This window comes from Gadus chalcogrammus, chromosome 23, assembly GCF_026213295.1.
Source record: "Gadus chalcogrammus isolate NIFS_2021 chromosome 23, NIFS_Gcha_1.0, whole genome shotgun sequence".
NCBI lineage: Eukaryota > Metazoa > Chordata > Actinopteri > Gadiformes > Gadidae > Gadus > Gadus chalcogrammus.
This window is the reverse complement of record NC_079434.1, coordinates 12,769,197-12,791,869: the sequence shown is the minus strand read 5'-3', so window position 1 is coordinate 12,791,869 and position 22,673 is coordinate 12,769,197. Positions and strand designations below refer to the sequence as shown.

General features: G+C 42.7%; 1 protein-coding gene across 1 annotated transcript in view; it reads left to right on the top strand.

Annotated features, from left to right (window-relative positions):
• LOC130376876 (NEDD4-like E3 ubiquitin-protein ligase WWP1) overlaps positions 1-22,673 on the top strand; it is a 37,226-nt gene that overhangs the window by 645 nt on the left and 13,908 nt on the right. The window contains exons 2-8 of the mRNA XM_056583783.1: positions 6,710-6,766; positions 7,228-7,315; positions 7,494-7,629; positions 11,430-11,554; positions 12,782-12,940; positions 13,515-13,587; positions 21,720-21,937. Of these exons, the coding sequence (XP_056439758.1) occupies positions 7,249-7,315; positions 7,494-7,629; positions 11,430-11,554; positions 12,782-12,940; positions 13,515-13,587; positions 21,720-21,937 (778 nt within the window). The 5' untranslated portion in view covers positions 6,710-6,766; positions 7,228-7,248. The remainder of the gene's footprint in view (positions 1-6,709; positions 6,767-7,227; positions 7,316-7,493; positions 7,630-11,429; positions 11,555-12,781; positions 12,941-13,514; positions 13,588-21,719; positions 21,938-22,673) is intronic.

The following is a 22,673-nucleotide window of genomic DNA, read 5'->3' as shown; positions in this document are numbered from 1 at the left end:
AGTACCTTGTTAGTTAGAGCTATTCGAGCAGCTTTTAAATCCTGACGTCGCAAGCACTGTCAAAAACTAGAGGCAGTTTGAGCTAATGCAAGTTTGTCATCGGAGTTGGCTGCCGTGACATTAGTCGATACTGCCGTGGTTGAGGCATCAACAACAGGGCTCTAGGCATCAACCGCTCTGGACTGAAATCTCCCGAGACATTGGAACAAGTGCAAATGAAATCCCTTGTGTACTGAACTGTATGGCTAGTCCTTGCAATACAATCTGTACTGTATTGCAGGTAATGCGGGATACCTTGGTGCTCACACTAACGTTTAAGTTGAGTGTTGTGTGCAAGATGTCTATTCACTCACGAAGTTTTGGAGCATAGCACAAATGGAAAACAGGCCTGTGAAATGTATTACCTGCTCTATGAATTATACAGCACAAAACAGTATATTAAAGACGCTTAAAAATACTTCCGTTTATTGTTATGCTGCTGCTAAATGACAGCAAGCAGAACAGACGTACCGGACTTGCATCTCATGACTTGAATAATCGCAGTTCAATATTAAAATACTATAATGCAATGTTTGGCACACTTTGGGCTTTAAGTGTAAAGTTTGAAATCTTGTCCAACTTAGTTTCAAATTAACCGGAAACGATGATACTGTCATGCTGTCTCACCCCATCTGGAAATGAGAAGACATTCAAGACAGAGTCTAGCATTGAAGAAAAAAGGGTGGATGCTTAAATAATTAATGCCAAATAGACTTCCTCATACCAAGCAATGTTAGGCATTGTCATGCTGACTTTAAATATTCTGTTTTAATTGGCAAACGTGCGCATCTAATTGCGTTATTGTTTTTATATAGTTAAATTCGGTTATTTGTGTCCATGTAAATAGACTCAATAAGGTATGTTAACCAACTTTGTTTGTGTCTTCCCCTACATGAGCTTAAGCAAATTCACATGGGGAAATAGTAGCACAAAAACAGCGCCAGATCTGATCAATTAGGTCTTCCATAGACTTTTCCCTGTCATCAGAGTTACACTAACTTTGGCTTTTACAACATAATGTAATCGTGTCAGTGTCTCACTTCAAGGGAATGAATTAAAGTTTTCACTACACATTTAAATAATTCCAAATACTTAATAATAATAATAAATTAAATTTATATAGCGCTTAATATGGTACTCTAAGACGCTTTACATATTGGCCTATCAAAACTATGTAAGACAGACTAGGAATAAAAGAAAAACAGAGGTTAAACATGAAGAATAAGGTGGGAGTTAGGTGGGGAAGGCTAGTGTGAAAAGGTATGTTTTGAGGGCAGATTTGAAAGAAGAGGGTTGGAGAGACTGATGTGGGAGGGGAGTGAATTCCAAAGGGTGGGGGCAGCAACTGAGAAGGCCCGATCACCCCAAGTCCGTCGCTCAGTCCGTGGAACTTGTAGCCGGTTGGCAGAATTGGACCTGAGGAATCGGGAGGGGGCGTGGTGATGGAGGAGGTTGGCTAGGTAGGGGGGGGCTAGGCTGTTGAGGGCCTTGTAGGTGATGAGTAATATTTTGTAGTTGATTCTGTGTTTAATTGGAAGCCAATGGAGTTCACGGAGGACAGGTGTGATGTGTTCTCTGGAGCGGGTACCAGTGAGGAGGCGTGCAGCTGAGTTCTGGACATATTGACGTTTTTTGAGGACTTTGTCTTTGACTTTGACTTAGTCTCCAGAAGATTGTTGGTATAAAGAAAATATTTCATCAGAACCTTTCAAAAGTTATTACAATTTAAAAAATGTTGTATGACCCTATAATGACAAACCGCAAAAGACTCCATTATCACTCTTGTCTCCTGTAGCTGTTGTTGTCTGCTCTAGCAGGGCCGATAGGGTTTTACCACTCCAATCTGCAGAGCAGTACATGCCCTGCATGTATTGCAAAAGCTCTGTCAAATAAGACTTCCTCACACAACCATTCAGTCTGGTATTGTGCTCTGTCCTTGGTTGTATCCGGAAGATCAGTATTTATTTCGGTATGTCGGTGTTGATTTGGTAAACAATATACTGAGTGACTGAGTCTAGACAACCTGGTGCCTAAACCAAGCCAAAACATAAAAACACAAATCTTTTTACTTTTTTTTTTTTTATTGTATCGCCTGACCTCAGCAAAGCAATGTTTTCTATGAGCTGAACATTTATTAAAAACGATGAAGCTGAACATTTATGAAAAACCATAAAGCCTTATTCTACAATCAAGTCATTACTCCTTAAGGCCATGTTTACCTTCAAATTCAAAAGCCCCTCTTATAGCATTATGGTACTTATCCACTGGCAGGCTGTGTACGTGCTTAAGCTTTGTTTTGGTTTTTGCCACTGCCAATTAAGCCACTACATGCCAAAGTAACTGATTATTTATCTCCTGTCTACCTGGCCTGAATTGGCCCTCAATCTTGTTTTAGGGATCTTCTCTTTTGGTCTTACATATTCTTTACAAACGCCATCTCTTCCACTTTCTTTAATAAATTACACATTAATACAAAACTAAATTAACTTGAATTATCACACATACTCAAACTCGCACACTAACTGTGTATTGTTTTTGAACCTACTATTCATAGCTCTGTCTGGTGTTGCAAAACAACAGAGTGGACTTGGCTCTGGTCAGATTGTACCCACGCTACTGTGTGGAATGAGGAGACTTTCTGGGATTTAGTTATATACCTAAGGATAAAGATCTAGCAGTTTGATTGTGAGAAGCGTAAGATAAATGAGATGCGTCACTGGGTTACACTTGTGCATAAGTGTGTGCGTGTGTCACAAATCCTTCAATTACTCCCTCTTGTATTAAGAGGTAGTCTAAGGGAGACATAGGTTACTTATACTTACTGTTGCTATTTTTCCTTTCCTTTTTGCATTTGAAGAGAACACATCTGCCATCCATCTCTTTAGTGCGTTAGTATTGCTCTTTTGCATTTAAAACCCTGCAAATAGAGGAAGTAATCGCTACAAGATGGCCTTGTTATCTGGAAAGTGTGATTTAAATTGCCTGGCAGCATTGAGAGAGAGAATGTGTGTGTGTGTTTGTAAAAACGTAGTTCCCTAAATGTAAACTAGTAGAACAGATTAACTATCGTTAATCACATTATACAACTTGTTATTTATTATGTTTTTGGTCTTATCATTTGAGAGGGCTGTGACGTTTGAACCTCTTAGTGATGAGCAAAAATTGACCAGACCTATTGGTTGACATATCTAAAGTCTCAGAAGCAGTTTGAAAGGGCTGCCCGTTTTTGTTAGTCATTAGCCGGGGCGTTAAAAACATTGGCACAAACATTGAGTCCCAGTCTCTTGCACTTAGCCCTCTCCCCTTGCTTTCATGTACAGCTTCTCTGTGGGTAAGACCGCATCCAGCTTCTTCTCCCCTTTTAGCCGCACTTGCGAAAGCAAAGGATTTAAGGATGGCAAGGGGCAATGTCATTTTTTCACTTGGTCTGTTGTTCTGTCCAAGACAGAATCGTAGAGAAAACAGCCGTGATGAAGTGGTTTCCGTCAATGGTTTGGGATTCATGCGTTGGTTTGGCCAACCAAGGTTTTGTTGCCGAACTTTGAGTGCTGTGTCTACTTGGCTTGCTGGGGAATGGGGAATCTAGCCAGTTGGCCCTCTTTGGACATTTTATTCATAATGTTACATGGGAAATGTATCATTCAAATTCACTGTTTATTTTCTTTTTATTTCAATGATGGATGTAATATCATTATACTTCAGTGGTTCCAATACATTTCCAACAATTAGTTTTAAGTGCTCTGTCAAAGGGATGTAAAACATAACATTTTCACATCAGCTGGTGCCTGGTTCAGAAGTCAGAATGGGAAATATTAATCATTTTTTTTAGATGAGACTAAAAGGGGGACATTTTACGACATGCTTCACTGCAGTCTGCATGATCGTCTGTCATGACGTGATAACAATGAAGCCGCTTTTCTCTCAAACTCCCTAAAGAAAATATAAATATAATCATGCTGATAACTGATGCTTTTATGGCACCCTACTTTACCAACAGGCGTGAAGTTGAAAGGGCTATTACCCGCCATGTCCCAGTGTCTTCTCCAGGCAGAGTGTCCACCAGATGTATGATGACTACCTGTTAGGCTCCCAGTTGGAACAGTCCTCTAGATAGGCTGGTAGACTAGTCTCCCAGTTGCTACTGTCTAGATAGGCTGGTAGACTGAGCCCTTGGTCATTATCTATGTATATTAAGGTTTTGTTAATGATTAGTTCATGACTGAAGGCATGTATATGTCTTGTATATAAACGTTATCATATAGTGTTGCCAAAGCGTTGAACTGACTAGTATTTCTGGAGCCGGCTAGGGTGTGCAGTTTAATCAACAAGTCGATTTATGACGACGATCTGTAGTAAAAATAACCTTTTGATTTGTTGTTTTAAAATAAATCTCCAATTTAGTGTATCGTTTTCAGTTATTTTTTTGTAATCCGTTTTTGTTTTTATTGAGATAAACAAGGACGTCCTTAAAGAGAATGCAGACGAGGCAAACAAAACAATCCATTTGTTAATTAATGACCAGACTTGGTCAGCTGGCAACCCTCTGACACAGACATAAGCTTGAGTCGTTGAAGACTTGTCTTTGTCTATGCGGTAGCTGCAATTCATTCTTCACATTGTTTGGAGAATTTGGAGTTGATGAGACTTAGCTTCTACCCACAGGTTGTAAAGAAGAAGTTTTTAATGGGGTGCTGTCATATATACGAGTAGAATGCCTTGGGGAGGTAGACTTCATAGTGTTGTAACCACACATACCTAGGCCCTATCTGTCTGCAGTTTTCATTTTTAATATTATTTGAGTTCTCTTCACAGGTTACCGCAATTTTCATTATGTTACTAATCAAATTCTCATTCATCAATTTCATGAAGAAGATGCGTAACCATGGGAATAGCCTATGACGGAATTAACATGTGTTAAATATCCACATAAAGTGAAATGACGCTCCCATTGTGTTCTCAAGCACGGCAAGATGAAAACACACGTCAGCTGCTGCTGAAAACATTCTGGCTTGTTGGACTGTACTGTAAATATTCAAAGCGAGACCTCTCCACGGAAAATTATGTTATAGAACAGGCATTGTTTGGTTTATGTCTCCATATGCTGCTCCAGGCCAAGCTATCCATGTTGATAAATGGAAAAATCTAAAGGCAAATGAAAAATTTTCAGGCATTTATTTTGTTGGCAACACTAAACCGTATTGTACCAAACTGTGGTTTTGTGAACTGCTTCACCCCAACTGATCACACTCAATCCTATGTGCCTGTGCACATTTGCTCCACACGCACATGCATCAGCATTGTTTGCACACGCACGTCAGCATCGTGCACATCAGCACTGACTGTAAATGTTCAAGGGGAAAAACACTAGTACCTTGTTATTCACAAAACCTTACTTACGCAAGGCTAGTATTCAGATATTGTGAGGTATCAAAGTTTTGAGACGTCCACGTACCCGACATTTTGATTCAGATGTTCTAAATTATGAAGGATCCTCTTCATCATATAGAATGCTTTTTATCTCTTCTTGGTGCAAATTTGCAGGATTAGAAAGATGCTGCAGAATGCTGTATTCACTCTACAAAGAATTTTAACTTGCTGACAGTTTGTTCCGTCGTGTTGATGTCTGTCTGGTTGTATGTTTTTGTTTCTTTCCTCTGCAGATGACTTGTATTATGAGTAAGCCATCGGGGCTGTACCACGGAATTACTTCTTGTATAGGAGAATTAGTACACAAACGTTAAATATAAATGTAATTATATTAGGACTGGGCGATATGACGATATCATACCGTGGACGATATGAAAGTGTCTACCGGGAGAGTTTTGGCCATATCGTTTATACCGAGAGAGAAAAAAAATCTCATTTGTATTGAAGAAACAGTTCTATTTTTACCACCGGCTATGTATACAATGTGTATAATTAGTATTTAAAATATTTGTGTGATGCTGTGATTTTTATTTTATATTACACTGCACTGACTGACAGCCAGGCAGGTGTGAAGCACACCTTTAAAATGTTTTTTTATTTGTATTCAAAAAACAGTTCAATGTTTACAAGATGTTTGCACTATATGACACTGCAGTTAATGACAGATTGTTCGCTACTTACTCCTTTGTAAGCATGGAAATTCAAGTTCAAAATAAAAGAAAAAACTGATCAAATGTGAAGTATGGTTATTTTAAGCCATTTATTATTTTAATTTACTTCAAAAATACCATATCGTGATATATATCCATATCGTGATATAATATTACTCATATCGTGATATAAGATTTTGTCCATATCGCCCAGCCCTAAATTATATCATAGAAAGCTGTCAATAGCCAAAATATGTTGTATTTGAACTAACTTGTCACTGTTAGCAATATGAGCAAGTATACAATAGGAAGTATAAAAGTGGGGTACAGTGATACAGTAGTTTGTTCTCTTGTAGAACATGTGGTCATCGCCGACTCTATTTAGCTGCGAAGGGAGGAAACATGTTTGATTTTGCACAGTTGGCAATTACAACATGCTTAAAAGGGTTGTAAAAATGCTAACCAGCAGAATGCAAAAGTGGACCAGGCTTTGTAGTCGACGAGGACAACTTGTAAGAGGCTGCCGACAATGAGTCATTGCACTGTTGTTACCAGCTCAGCTGATTCTGGCACTTCCTGTTTCTTGTTTGCAGCGGAACCATGGGACACGGAGTGGGCTGAACCAGACAGCCCAGCCACGCACACCAGACGTAGGTAGCCGCGACCTGCGACCTGCGACTCTCAGGTGTAGCAGGAGGGCGACTGAGCCGTAAAGTAGCCCACAGTGTCTGGGTTTGGCTTTAACTTTGTTTTATCTTCTGCCCCTATCGCTATGAGAGACAGGGGTATGCTTTGTCTGCATATATTTTGATCCATGGAACAAAAAAATGTCTTCTAGCATTATTCAGTGTAACACTCACACTCCCAGCCCAGTATTAGTTTATCCAAAAACGGTAGGACCCTTGGCTATTCTATTCTATTATGATTAGTACCAGAGCTGAATAGGAAATCATCATGTTCATGTTTGTCCTTCTCATGCATTGAAAAATAATACACTTTATGATTATCCCCATTAATTATGATATTTCATGGACTATAAACGCAATAACCTGTTAACTAGACAAGATTTGTAAAGTGCAGCCCTAACCAGCTACTGTGTCTGCTCCTGAAGTCTCTCACTGAGGTCTGTGACATGGCCACGGCCTCCAGGGCGGAGTCCAGCCATAACCATGGAGAATCTTCACAACTTCATGCCATCAGTGAGTCTGCTTACATTCAGTCTCGGAGATGAGAGACCATGTCACTACGAAGACAAGTGCCCTCGAAAACCTACACATCGTTTCACATCAGTGATTCGTCTCCAAAATGACACAATAAGTAAATGAAATATAGGATTCGACCATGGGGATCTGACGGGTCCTTCTTGTCCCCTGCCAGTTTCTTGTGCCAAGCTCCGGAGGAAGAAGAGCCTGTTCGGGTCCATCTACGTGGAGGTGACAGCGGACGGGGAGACGCGGCGCACGGCAAAGACCCACAGCTCCTCCAACCCCAAGTGGGACGAGAGACTCGCACTGTAAGACCCAACGGCTCTGGTCGTCTGTCTGACGTCTGTCTGTCTGTCTGTCTGTCTGTCTGTCTGTCTGTCTGTGCTCTCTGACTAATTGTGTTTCTATCATTTGGCCAGTCAGACTCACACCCAACGGCTCTGGTGATCTGTCTGTCTGTCTGTCTGTCTGTCTGTCTGTCTGTCTGTCTGTCTGTCTGTCTGTCTGTCTGTCTGCTTGTGTTTCTATCATTCGGCCTGTCGGGTCCATCATCATGCCCGCATTCACACAGTGAAGCCTTTGTCCTTGGTCTTTAAGGGCTTCAGGGGTCCCAGATCAGGCAGCCCCCCCCCCCCCAGTAGGGCACTGACCATAAAGCTAGACACCAGTGATGGAAGAATGAGTAGAAACCTTGAGATGGAAGACAGACAGAGATCCGTCTCTTTCTTTCCAGTCTACTCTTTGTGGTTGTTATGTGTCTGTTCTTGACCACATGTGCTCATCAGTGTGTTTTGCGAGCTAGGGCCTAACGTAATGCACCCCAGGAACCTTTACAGTGCTGGTGGGGGTTGTGGTGGTGGTTGCACTCAGTTGTAGTTCATAAATCCCTGGAGACCACAGCAATGTGGACACGGCACCAATGCGACGAAAGGAAGTCCATGTCAACCAATGAAACGGCTGGAATTCTCCCCACAGCCCTCCCCCTTTCAGGGCAACAGCAGATCTCTGCCTCACTATGCAACCCTCAGGGCTGTGCTTCTAGAGAGACTTGGCTTTGCATTTTAAACATGAGGATTCTACCAAAAATGTCATCCACATTGATTTGGTAAGGGAAGGGAGGCTATCTTATTGGCTATGCTTGATTCCAGGCATGTTTAAATGCCACTGCTAATTTGATGAATGAAACTTCATTAATTATACACGATTAAGCGAACCAGCGGACACACATGTCACATAGGCCAGGAGGCTGCAGCCCTTGGATGTTGTGTCACCGGTGTCCTCCCCTCGAATCATAATGGAACATTTAAGTTTTTGTTGTTTTTTCTGCTGTAGGGGTGTGACGATATTTCGTGCTGCAAAATATCAAGATATTAAAACGTGACGAAATGCGTAGGTGAGACGAAAAAGTGGTTTGCAATATAAATTACTAATTAATTATTATTTTTCTGACTTTCTTTATGGACATAAATTTGCTCTAATCGCACCCCCTCTCCGCTTGAACACGCTTTCTCTTATTTCTTCTGTGCTTTCTAGGGTAACATCATGCATACATGTATGAATTTTAAACTGTTACGTATTTTAGTGCATTCGTAGTTCATTATCTTGACTAGATGGAAATCGTACGTTGTGGGTCGCCTATAAAATGAAACATCGCTTTTTGTGACGTTGCTCATCTTGTGATGATATGATATAAACACTGCTATAAACTATAAACCCTCCTTTCGTCAGAAGAAGAAATCGAACATATTGCTTTCTGCGATAAATGTCTCATCTTGTGACGATATGATGTAAACACTGCTATAAAGCGGAAGGGGCTGCGATTTCAGACGGGGATTCCATTTTCAACACCCTGGTGTCAGGCTCGGACGTCGCACTCGTCCAGTGGTGTAACTCTCTGGCCAATCAGTGGTCAATTAACACATCTTGTTTACAATTTCATAAGAAATGGAAATACAGAGCAAATGGCGTTGTTTTGTGTCTTTTAAAATAAATAAAAAATTTCTTCATTCAGGTTTTGTTCAAAATATAGTTATAATTTCGAATCGTGAACCCAATATATCAAGTATCGTATCGAATTGTGAGCTGAGTAAATCGTCACACCCCTAGTGTTAGGGATTTATGGGGTGCGTGCCGACTGCCTCTTTCCTGTATCTACCTCCCTCCTAGTTTTTCCCCCCCAATTCATTTTTACTGGTGTACCCTTCAGGCGGTCCTTTGAGTTATGTCCACAGCCGCAGCAATACCGTCATGCTCTGTGGCAGAGAGACGTCCAGCATGCAGCCATGGAAGGAGTTTGTTAAGGGTTTACAATTCAAATCAATAAATTATAATTGCGTCTTGAGATGGCTTGCAAAATACGAGAGGACTGTGTCCCAGAACGGGTTAAAGTTGAAAGATCATAATGAGGACATAATTTATTATTTCAAGTCGTCCCCGATAAATGATATCACCACAGGTGTAGCACAAGGTGATCCCTGCAAATGGATTTCCCAGAACCAGTTTTCCATAAATGTACCAATTGTTTTTCATGCGCTGTTTCGTGCTCATGACTTTTGACCATGTTATTTGTTTATTAAAAAAATATAAGTGGATTTACACGTTCCTCCACTGTAGTTGCATGTTCATTTTTCTCAAGGGCAATGTACGAAATGCAACTGCAATTATGTGAAGTGAATGTCGATAGCTGAGTTTATGGTGTTGGGTTCCCACACAAAACTCGTGTTTCACTCAATTGGAACTATCATAACAACGCCACACTACAATGGGCCTTACATCTTCCAAAAAACTGAGGAAGCTGTCAAAAAGAGACAACTTTAAGACCAAGAAACCCTACTGTCAGAGGCAGTTTAAAACCGCTGCTCTGGGCAGCCCAGTTGTATCCTGGGAAGTAAATTTATGACACACCATTGTCCTATATCAATTTCACAAATGTGATTGATCCTTATCCTAAAAGGTTGAGACACTGCATTTCACAATATTGTAGAAACGAAATCACTCACTCATCCTGTTTTTAACCTCTTTACAAAAATATTAAATTATCTGACCTCTTCCACCCTTAAACATAAAGTTCAGCCACATTATACATTTACTCTAAATGTACAACTAAACAGGAACAGGAGAGTTTTGGTTTTGGAAACATCTCAATTTTGATGATGGTGAATATCTGAACCAAAAACGTAACGGCCTGTTTTTATTATGTGGACTTTTTATTTATCTGTGTTTTGGGCAAGACTAAATAACCGGACGTTTTGTGAACGACTAATCCATACAAATGATAATGCTTACTCGGAAGTCTGTAGAAGTTGAGCACATTACAATCTAAGAGGCCCAACGTGGTTGGACCAAACATTGTGTATTATAAGAGTCATCTGAAATGCTTATGATGAATTCCTGTCTTAAATAAGGCTGGGAAGTGTGACATTTTTCAACGTGCAGCGTTCCAGTCAGCTGTAGTGAACGTGTAGTGGATGTGTGACGCATCGTTCCGTTGAACTGTTATGGAGGGGGGATAAGCAGTTAGCAGTTGAATGTTTAAATCAAATAATCATCCAAAATATGCAGCTGTCTGTCAAGTGACATGATGACAATGATTGTGATTTTTTATTTATCTATCCATCTGATCACTGACTGAGCAGGCTGTTCGTGCGAGCAGGCTTTATGTGTCCGTGTGTGAATGTGTGTAAGAATGGTTGTAAGTCGCTTTGGATAGAAGCGTCTGCTAAATGCCCTAAATATAATTGAATCAGCTGGATCATGGTTTCTATACTGTGAAACGGACTGAATTGATTGATATTTGAACGAGATATAATTTATCTCAGAATTATAAAAGATTTAGATGTTTTTTGCGAAACCTAAACATTGTTTAAAGGTGGTTTATTGGGACTATATAAAACCTGGTCTAATTCTTGTATGCATATTTCTATCATTAGCCCATGGCGTTCTTTCGCGATTTATATATCGGCACAAGTGCTTTTCTCAGAGAACAAAAGAGCCCTCAACTTGACTTTCTGGTTGACCAGTCGAAAACAAACATGTTTAAGTATTATCTGAAAGGCGTGTATGTGCATGTTTGTGTAACGTGTGTGTGTCTATTGTGTTTTTCCTTCAGGAATGTATCGCCCCAATCAGAGGTGGACTTCAAGGTATGGAGCCACCATACAATTAAGGCAGACTCTCTGCTGGGCAAAGCCACTTTGAACCTGCGGCAAGTCCTGGACCAGCATGAAAGAAAATGTATGCTTTTGCACGCACACAAGGACATATACTCACGCACGCACACACGCTGACATATACACACGCACACTTGGACATATAGCACACTTGGATATATACATTAGCACACCAACAATGTCATGCTCCTGGGTGCAATTATTTTCCTGAGGTAGCTTAATCAAAGGTCAGATGTGTTTTGGCTTAGGTGCTTTAGTAAGCCACCGCCGTATACATGTCTGTACATTCCTCGCCGCTTTCCCAAGCTGACTGCTCTGACCCCCCCACTGGGCTGCTAAGAGCAACAAGCTGTTGTTATAGTGCAGTATTTCCCGAGGCACAAAGTTATGAAATGTTGATTGCATAGACCAGCCTAGCAGCAAAAACATTTGTGAACATTCATTCATGAGAACGATTCATTATTTATTATTAAAGGTTGGGTATGGGATTTGCGAAACCCCTGCAGATTTTGAAAATGCACAACTCAAATGGTCCTACCCCCTCTCCTTCAACGCTGACTCTGACTCCACCCATTCCAAGTACATGGACGCGCAATCATGCACGAGCGCGAACACAGATGCGCGAGAGCGAGCCAGGCCAGCTAGGTTTGAGTTTAGGGTTGTCTTCTAGTGGTAGGTCCAAATGTGGATTAGCTAGTTAGCTAGCTCCAGTAGCTACCGCAGGATAACAACAAACAGAAGCTTGCTCTGGGTCACGAGCTTTGAGTACGTGCATGAAGGGGTCACGCGCGGGGAGCGGGGGAGGGGGAGGGGGAGGGGGAGGGGGAGTGCAGTACGACCGTTTGATTGACGTACTTACTGTCCAATGACACTCAGTGGTTCTGGAAATCATTGGCTGGGGTTTTTCGAGCCCTGCCCGTTCCACAGATGATTGACTAGTTTAATTTTCATGTCAGTACTTCTAACTCAGTGGCTGTAAGTGGGTTATGATAAGGATTTCAAGTAATTTTGCAAAAATGGCCAAAAAAGAGAATTCCATACCCAACCTTTAAGATTGGATTATCGTATAGATTGAAACATTGGGGTCGGAATATGGAGTAGATTATATGTTATCAAAATCAGATGAGCATTAGTTACTGAACGCTTACCTGTATTGATAAACTATCTACAATCATCACAACCTTTTTGTATACTTTATATCTTCTCAAAATAAATGATATCCATGAATGGGTGTGCGTGCGATACAGTGGTAACTCATGTTCTGGCGTGTCCCCGTCCTCCCCCCCGTCAGTGGAGAATGTGAAGGAGGTGCTGAAGCTGAGCGTGGAGCAGAAGGGAGCGGCGGTGTCCACGGGGGAGCTGACGGTGTATCTGGACGGGCTGACGGTCGCTGACCAGGAGGCGGTGCAGCCCCTGACCAACGGCAACACAACCACCACCAACCCCACCAGTAAGAGCCGTGTGTGTGTGTGTGTGTGTGTGTGTGTGTGTGTGTGTGTGTGTGTGTGTGTGTGTGTGTGTGTGTGTGTGTGTGTGTGTGTGTGTGTGTGTGTGTGTGTGTGTGTGTGTGTAAAGCGGGGGTCAGTGGGCATCCCTCCTTCTGTTTTATTTTTGGTTTTTCAGAAGGGTCTCCCATGAGGTGTAGAAATGAAATTGAGTTTTTGTATTTGATTTAATCTAGCCGATAGAGCAGACGAATCGGCAAGCTCATGTTTTATTGGCCCTGCCTTATGTGTGTGGCCCCCCGCTGATCTGTTCTTTTGAGCAGGTTTGATATGTTGACTGTACAGAGGAGATCCTTATTGGAGCGCTGTTGAGGCATTTTCATGAACAAACCAGGAAGACTACCGATGATGTATCACACCTTTCGTTGCTCTGATTAGCTGTAGGTCTGTCCAATTTTGTCCTGAAGCATTTTGATCTGCAACCGTTGATAACGCCCCCATGGAAATCCCAAAATAAACTGAGCGGTTCCAGAGTAATAAGCGTTTGAGAATTGACCATCGCTGTCATTCCCTCTACAGAAACCCAACAGAACGGAGATGCCATTCATGAAAATGGAGAAGATTTGTCTTCCTCTTCAAGGGCAGCCAACAGGTACAACGTCCAGCGGGGTAGAGCTATGACTGGATAGCTGCTGATCATACCAATGTTGCAGAACAGTGTCGTTTTAAAGGAGTGAGCCGACCTTCAGATTCAGCACTATAGCTACCTTGCAATTGGAAAGCAGGGTTGGTGAACTAGCCCTCAAATATTCCGCCGAAAGTTTAATACTGTTGCCAAGTAAATTACTGTTTCAAATAGGGTTTGTGTCAGGAGTGTGTTTGAGACTGTACCCTGGGTCAAAGGGTGCAGTGCACCGTCTCAAATTGGCATTTTGAGAATGTAATAACTATCAGTGTTGGCCGGAGGAACGGCATGGGTCTCATCCCTCACACTTAAAGGATAACTTTGGGCGTTTTCAAACTGGACCCTGTTTTCCCATCGTTTACACTGTAAGGGTCTAAGGGATGATAATGCTGCAGCCGTAATCCACCAAACGGTCTGCAATGTAATCCTCTGGGGCAACCGCACCCCGTCAATGTACCTCCTCGAAAAGTGCTTGTTTTTGCCGCTGACAGGCTCAAATTGTTATTATATGTCTGACAATGTTATGGAAAGGCTTCCTTTTTCAACCTTTTCTTGACCTTTTACTTGATCCGGTCGGTTTGTTATTGTGCTCTAACCAATTCTCGCTGAAGTAGTAGTGAAGGAAAAGCCTCTGAACCCTAAGTGAGAGAGGACTGCCCTGCAGGTGTTTGTTTTGTCGGACTACAGAATGCATAGCTTTGTTTCATCGGAGCGATTCGGGTGAGGGAGGGTTGATATTGTAGTGTCAATAAGGAAATGTCCTGCAACAACAAGATTTCAGGGTGAGACTTCTCCTTGAGTGAGACTTGGTCGCACAAAATAGGGACCCCATCCTTTCCATAATGTTGTCAAGACCCTTATAATAACAATCCAGTCCTTTTTAGGGACGTACATTGACTCTGCGTTATTCCCCTAGGGTGCCATTGCTGCTGGTTTGCCACTGCAGTGTCTGAAGCACTCTCGATTTAATGTTGGATGGATCAGTTAAATTTTTTTTTTCGGCATTTGCCACCCTAAAAGATCAGAGAATGGGGTCCAGGTTGAAGTTATCCTTTAATACTTCTACATCAAATCCATTTGACCCCTTTCTTTTCACCTCTCCCTCGTCACTCTTTAATTCACTCCTTCTATTGCTGTCCTTGCTTCTTTTAGTTTGTCTCTCCGGAACCACAGTGCAGATTTTTTCTGTGCACCAAAGTGTAATTTAGACGCAGCCCGTATGTGCTGAAAACCAACTGAACGAGTCGTCTGCACGCTGCTGCAGCAAGCAGACGGGGGTGGGGGGACAGCCCCAGCCAGGCGGGCATCTGCATTGCAGTTCCTGGCTGCTATGCCTTCATAGGAAAGACAACGCATGCACACACACTCGTTCACAAACATAGACCAATGCAAGCCAGCAGAGTTTAATCCCCTCAACCTCCAGATGTACCGTTTCTTTATCTGACTTTTCACATTCATACACTGAATGTGTCCCTTACATGCAAGTCTGTTATATACTGTTTTTATGAATGGAAAAGGTATGCCAATGGATTGTCTGGAATAGTCAGGGCGTGTTATGAGTTTGCTTATCCATTGAATATTTATTCCATATTAAATATTGCTTACAGCGCTCTTAATTATAACTTTTTCCAACCTGGACCCTATTTTCCTATAATTCTTGGTCTATGGGATATATGCAGACAAATTAAAAATAAATGTTGTCCACATTAATCCCACGATGGGAAAACAAGGTCCAGTGGTATCCCAAAGTTATCCTGGAAAGGTGTCGGTTATCCCTGAAAGACGCCGCCATGCGTATAATTCAAAACGCTGCCGGCAGTATGGATTTGGCAAGCAAGACAGAGAACATGTTCTCTTTAATTGATACCACTTTAATGGACCTTAGCCTTAAGCTTGAGCTTTAATCCATAGAAGTGAGTGGGTGAGCTGGTTTTGAAGGGGGCCTTTATGTCACCACACCAGACTCTACAGTTCCGGAGACACAAACACATGCGCGTCTTGTTCCTTATTGGCTGAAATCAGCATCCTTTAACCAACGAGTTCTGAAATCACATACTGTTAGCAGGTACACCAGGTGCATTCCACAGAAAAAGAAACTCCGCCGCTTTCCTTATGGCAGGCATGCAAGCAGGAAGTAGTTAAAAGTAGCAGTAGGTACTGGTAGTACATTTTAAAGCAGCACACGGGGCATTTATTAATGAATATTGCCGCACTTAAATGGCCAGTATACGGGATAAACACATGTTATTCGCTAAGTGCAGGTTTTATACATGCCAGGCCAGGTCATGTCAATTAAATAGAGGTCTTAAAAGACACGTGCGTGTTTCTCCTCGCTGTGGATTAGGGCTGGGGATCGTTCATTTTTATTGATACCATTTTCAAGGCTGCCTAACGACCTTTCTACTTTTTGTAAATGGGAAATGTTATCACTATCTCTCGTAGTGATACCAACTTTCTTTGAGAAGATTGATGGCCTATTTTAGTTATTGTTAACAGGGAAACGCTCCAAAACACACCCACCCATCACAATCCTCTTCATACACGAACAGCCATTCGCTACAGTATTTACCTCCAAAAAAGTACAACCATTGCTTGTAGACTCTTGGCCTGGAGGGGAACCTCGGAGTACATTATCAGGGAAACGCTGAACATAGTAGGACTCCTGGCTGGAAGAATAGACTGTACCTGGACATAGTAGGACTCCTGGCTGGAAGAATAGACTGTACCTGGACATAGTAGGACTCCTGGCTGGAAGAATAGACTGTACCTGGACATAGTAGGACTCCTGGCTGGAAGAATAGACTGTACCTGGACAGCATAAAATGTGCTAATCGAAAACTCAGATTTCATTGAACAGATTGTTAAACCGTGGCTCTGGTGATACATCTTTTGTAGATTAATGTACCAGTACATTTTGAGTTCAGCTAATGTTGAACCGTCCACGACCTTGGCAAGACTCCCCGGCCTCTCGGTGGGAACTGTGGTTCCTTTAACAGTGCAACCCTTATCTGTCAAACGTCTGTCTTTGGTTTGTATTTCCGGCAGTCCCGTTCGTCGCCTCTCATTAAAGTTCTCGTCAGACTGGGGGGTCTCGGTGTCGGATTTAATACTGCTCCCTGTATGGAGGGCACAGCGGAGCTGCGTCCAAAACGCGCCCACATCTTTGGCGCGGGGGTCAGGCTGCAGTCCGGTTCCCTGCTGTCAGGGCATGAGACACATGGCGGGGGATCCAAGCCATGTAATTCTCTCTTTGTAGTGTGTGATGGAGTGAAGATCATGCCATATGTGTCCTGGGTTAAAACCATTACGGGCCGTCTCCAACTGTGCCTATGTCCCTCTGTTGTTCTCACATTCTCTGTCTCTCTGTCTCTCTGTCTCTCTGTCTCTCTCTCTCTCTCTCTTGCCCCTTTCACACCGCCGGAAAATAGGAGCCAGTGCCGGGCCAGTTCGGAGCTAGGGCCAGTGTTTTGGTTTCACACCGCCAAAGAACCGGCTCCGGCCCCTAAAAACCGGTTCAACTCCAGCCCCACTTTTGAGCTGGGCTAGAACTAGAACCGCTTTTACGCCGGGGGCAGGGGGCGGAGTTATCGGTACCTTCATAAACAGGAAGACCAACGAAGACCGGCATTTTTTAAAACACAGAAGTAAACAATGGACGTGAATCCGTGTATGGTTCGTTCTTTGAATATTCTGATTTAAAACAGTCATTTTTTTTTTTTTCTGATTTTGTTTTAAATCGGAATATTCAAAGAACGAACCATACACGGATTGAATCGAAGACGAAATTGTTGTTGTTGTCTTTGAAACTGGCGCGAGGGTTCTTCTTCTAATGGCACGGCCACACCAAACGCGTTACTCGCGTTGGATAACGCGAGTAACGCGCCTAACCTGATGCTTGATCATTGTGTATGGCAAGCCATCCCCGCCGGAAAACGGCATCATTTAGACGCGTATCACCTTCATTACGCCGTAAAATGCCGTAAAATGTAGAAAAACGCCGTAAAATACGCCGTCATGCGCAAAAAAGCGCCGCTTTTTACTCCGCAATTGAGCCTTTCAAGAACGCGCGTAAAAAGCGCAGTTTTGAACATCAAACCGCGCGTAAAATACGGCGCTTTTGTGCACATCACAACGCCGTAAAATACGGCGTTTCTCTAGTATGCTAATAATCTCCACCCTTCTTTTCTCTCAGCCAATGCATTTGAAGTGTTTGCGCCCAATCGCTGAACAAGACAAGCAGACCAAATCAGTTCAACACAGATCTCCTCTCATTTGGCGTTAGTTGTAGCGTCATATTCATATAGATATATAGATTAGTAAATGCAGTTTCAACGTTGTGATAACCGTGGTCCAACCGATAGAGACGCTTGCTATAGAGGGAAGAGGTTGTCGGATCGAATCCATTTATTGTCAGATTTGTGCTTTTGTCAGATGGTCACGCTTTTATGATCACAATGCTTTTTATTCCGCAAGCCAGACCTCCTGTGTTATAAGATCCAAATTCAGTGCCTTTTTAGTCAGCCAGCCAGATCATCTAGGTGTCTTGTTACACGCTTTATAAGTTAATTATATTTTAATTATTACAGCCATGGAGCCTTTATTTTCGCGGAGTTATCGTAACGTCCTCTCTTGTTCAATCGATATAAATACACAGTGGAAAGGAGTGAGAGGGAGCCATAGAGAGAGACACTGATGAACTGGGGAGCCATGCTCTAACAACGTCCAGAGGCCTGGCTTGTAACAGTCTACTGAGTCTGACACGGTGCTTAAATGGGCTCTGGAGACGCAGGAATGTTGTTGGATTCAACTATTTGTGCATGGAAGCAAAAAAATACGGCCAACAGCAGAGTAGCCTACGAAAAGAATAGACTGATATGAATGCTTCAAATATTAAAACCCAATTGATTAGGCCTATGCCGACATAATATCAGTCCTAATCCTGAACGCACCGTGCGTACATTTTTCACAGCATTTTCCCCCAGACAGACAGACAGACACTTTATTTACCCCAAACTAACTTTCATAATCCAGCAGGTTACACAATACAAATAACTCTTACACAAATACAGACAGCCTATACAGTAGGCTAATACAGCGCCCACCTCAGCAAAAGGTAAAATGTAAAAAGAAGATATAAGCTACATTTAAAATACAGATGCTGTAGCCTACATACAAATACAGATGCCACATGAAATATGAAAATAGGATGCAATGTATAAATATGCAAAACTACGAAATAACTAGGCTATAATGAGAATACTTGGTTAACTTACATCTGTGCAATGACTATCCTCCTAAATTAAATTAGTTAGATGGAAAGATTTTTGTCTATGGAATGATCCTGTCACTTAACTGCCACACATTGTGTGTGTCAGTAAAGTGATGAGGTAGGAGAATCTGTGTATGGTTCGTTCTTTGAATATTCCGATTTATAACAAAATCAGAAAAAACAATTAACAGGATTGTTTTTTGGTTTTTCTGATTTGGTTTTGAAACTGAAAAAGGGCAAAAGGAATAAACAAATAAACGGCATTTGATTTTTGTGTTTGTGTGTTGGTTTTTAAAACCCGAAACAGAAAAACAAATAGGGCCTACAAAAATAGATACATTTATAGTTATAGGCTACACCAGAAGGCAGAACGCAGCGAAGAAAAAAGAGCCAACCACCTAAACCAGCAATAGACGATGTCTAATTATATTTAGCCTTAGTTATGGCCGCACTTGAACCTTATGGTGATTTTATTCGTTAACTATGTGCGACTCCTAACACTATGGGCTGGTGGATAATTCGAATTTCTTTCTTTTTTTTTTTTGCCATGGGCCCCCCCTCTGGCTTGGGCCCCCCACGAATGCCTCACTTTCCCCCGCAGTCCGTCGGCCCTGGATATGATGCTACAACTAACAACAAATGAGAGGAGAACTCCTCAAAGCAGATCTGTGCTAAACTGATTTGGTCTGCTTGTCTTGTTCAGCGATTGGGCGCAAACACTTCAAATGCATTGGCTGAGAGAAAAGAAGGGCAGAGATTATTAGCATACTAGAGAGACGCCGTATTTTACGGCGTTGTGATGTGCACAAAAGCGCCGTATTTTACGCGCGGTTTGATGTTCAAAACTGCGCTTTTTACGCGCGCTCTTGAAAGGCTTAATTGCGGAGTAAAAAGCGGCGTTTTTTTGCGCATGAAGGCCTAAAATACGGCGTTTTTCTACATTTTACGGCGTTTTTTACGGCGTAATGAAGGTGATACGTGTCTAAATGATGCCGTTTTCTGGCGGGGATGGCTTGCCATAATTGTGTGGGGGTTCAACGCGTCAACGCGCCAACGCAGCTAGATGAGTCCATGTCCATGCAAGTGAACGGACCGTTCCCTCTTCGTCATAACTATCAAACCAAACATCCTTCACATTCACCGAGCGAACATTATGAAAGTAAAATGCAAATTTCTCGCTAAAAATGTTTCCATAAACGCATTTAATGGCGTAACTATGTTACTATTTCCACCCAGAATAAATAAAGATTTCGGCAGTATGCTTCTGTCCAAGCTCACTACTCTGCCAGTGACGAGTTGGGTCTGTCTGCGTCCTGCAAGACGGAGGCGTAACTTGTAGTAGGAGGCGTAACTTGTAGTCGGAGGAGGCGTAACTTGCACTAGGAGGCGTAACATGTAGGCGGAGGCGTAACTTGTAGTCGGAGGCGTGTCTAGTACTTTTCTAAATCGTGGAATTGATCTGTATGTAGCAGTGGTGCGCCGCGCGCGGGTACATAAATGACCGCAACTCGGACCACAAATATTAGGTCTTAAATGTACTTACCGTCATGATTATCGGAAGACCCGACTTCAATGAAGATCTCGTGTGAACCGTGATTTACAACGCTTTTTGTTTACCGCGAAAAGAGAAAGATCTCGCGTGGACCGCGATTTAGAAAAGAACAAGTTACGCCTCCTACTACAAGTTACGCCTCCGTCTTGCAGGACGCAGACAGATACTATTGGGGAAAGCGGAGACGTTTGCAGTGACGTCATGACGTTGCTCACGCCGGCTCCATGGATGGCTCTTGCCGGTGTGAAACCAACTGGTTCTTAACTGGGATAAGGCTGGAACCAGCCCGGAACTGGCTCTTGGTTCTTTTTGGTGTGAAAGCAGCATCTGTCTCTCTGTCTCTCTGTCTCTCTGTCTCTCTGTCTCTCTGTCTCTCTGTCTCTCTGTCGCTCTGTCGCTCTGTCGCTCTGTCGCTCGCTCTCTCTCTCTGTCTCTGTCTCTCTCTCTGTCTCTCTGTGTCTCTCTGTCTCTCTGTGTCTCTGTCTCTCTCTCTCTCTGTGTCTCTCTCTCTCTCTCTCTCTCTCTCTCTCTCTCTCTCTCTCTCTCTGTCTCTGTCTCTGTCTCTGTCTCTGTCTCTGTCTCTCTCTGTCTCTGTCTCTGTCTCTGTCTCTGTCTCTGTCTCTCTCTCTCTGTCTCTGTCTCTGTGTGTCTCTCTCTCTCTCTGTGTGTCTCTCTCTCTCTCTCTGTCTCTGTGTGTCTCTCTCTCTCTCTGTGTGTCTCTCTCTCTCTCTCTCTCTCTCTCTGTGTGTCTCTCTCTCTCTCTCTCTCTCTCTCTCTCTCTCTCTCTCTCTCTCTCTCTCTCTGTGTGTCTCTGTATCTCTATCTCTGAATAGTGCTCTGCTCCTTTCATTGCCATTTATCACTACTTATATTAAGGATGGGCGATTAATCGTATTTTGATCGCGATTTTGATTTTAGCCTCAAACGATCACAAAATTGACAATCTTTATTTTATTTTATTTGTATGTTTTATAGAAAGGGCAGAACAGCTGGATACATATCTGTATATCATTTTAGATTGGAACATTTTCTTTTTGACCATTTTGTGTATATTTTTACGGCATAATTTCAAAGTTTTCGGTTAAAACTAAAGAATTCGGAGAAACATGCTGAAATGAATACATGTCTTCAAACTCAAAAATAATCGTTTGAATATTGACTCAAACGATTTCAATATTGACCAAAATAATCGTGATTATGATTTTTCCCATAATCGAGCAGCCCTCATTTATATATAACTACTCATTTTTCTGGCGTTGTGCTTTTGTTCTCCTAAAGCACATCGAATGGTACGGAAGCGGGACCAGCCAATGGCTCCAGCCCAGGCTCCTGTTCAGCCCCCAATGGCGAAGACACCGATTTGGTGCACGACCCTTCCTCCCTTCACAACCCTTGCCCTGTCGTCAACGGAAACGCCACCACATCCAACCTCACCGCTGCCTGCAAACCCCTAGACAGTGACGCAAGCACCACCACCACCACCACCAACGGCACTGGTGAGGAAACTCTGGCAGGTGTAGCCCAGGCACAGGCTCAAAACCCTTGTCACCGAATAATTGTGATTGCCTGCTGACGACGGGATGCTATTTCCTCTTCACTCGCACCTCGGTGCTAGCCTGGTTCTACCAGACTCTCGTACTTCACTTCATTTCATTTCATTTGTACAGAGAGTCTGGACCTAATCAATTGACAAACGTTAACTCACTTGAAGGCGGGTGTCTGTTGAAGTTTAAAATGATTGGATCTGCCCAGTGCCACTCTGGATCTGCCATAACCAATCGCTAACGTTTGGTTGTGACGTATGGCATGCGCCGGGAATCACGCGCAGGTTGTACACAAACCAAACACCTTGCGCGTCTGCACGAAAATGTCCGTCAACGACAGCTGCAGGTTTTGTTCGTCGAATTGAATTTATCAGGGAAAAATTGCACATTGTAAATCAACTACCGACCTACAACAACAACTCAAACTGGCGCACGACTTTATCGTCATTGTTCTCAGACACGCCCTCTGTTCGCTGATTGGGCGCCGCTGTGGCGGCGCCAGAAAACCAAATTACATACAGCAGGTCCAGACCTAGTACTGAAGGGAAATTCAAATTGAGCGGAAGTACTTAGGCGGGCGGAGCCAGGCTACCTCGGTGCCTCCTCGCTTAAAAAAACCTCAAACCTTCACCTGCTTCACAATACTTTAGAGCATGTAGGCCTGTAGATCCATGCCATCTGCAGACCT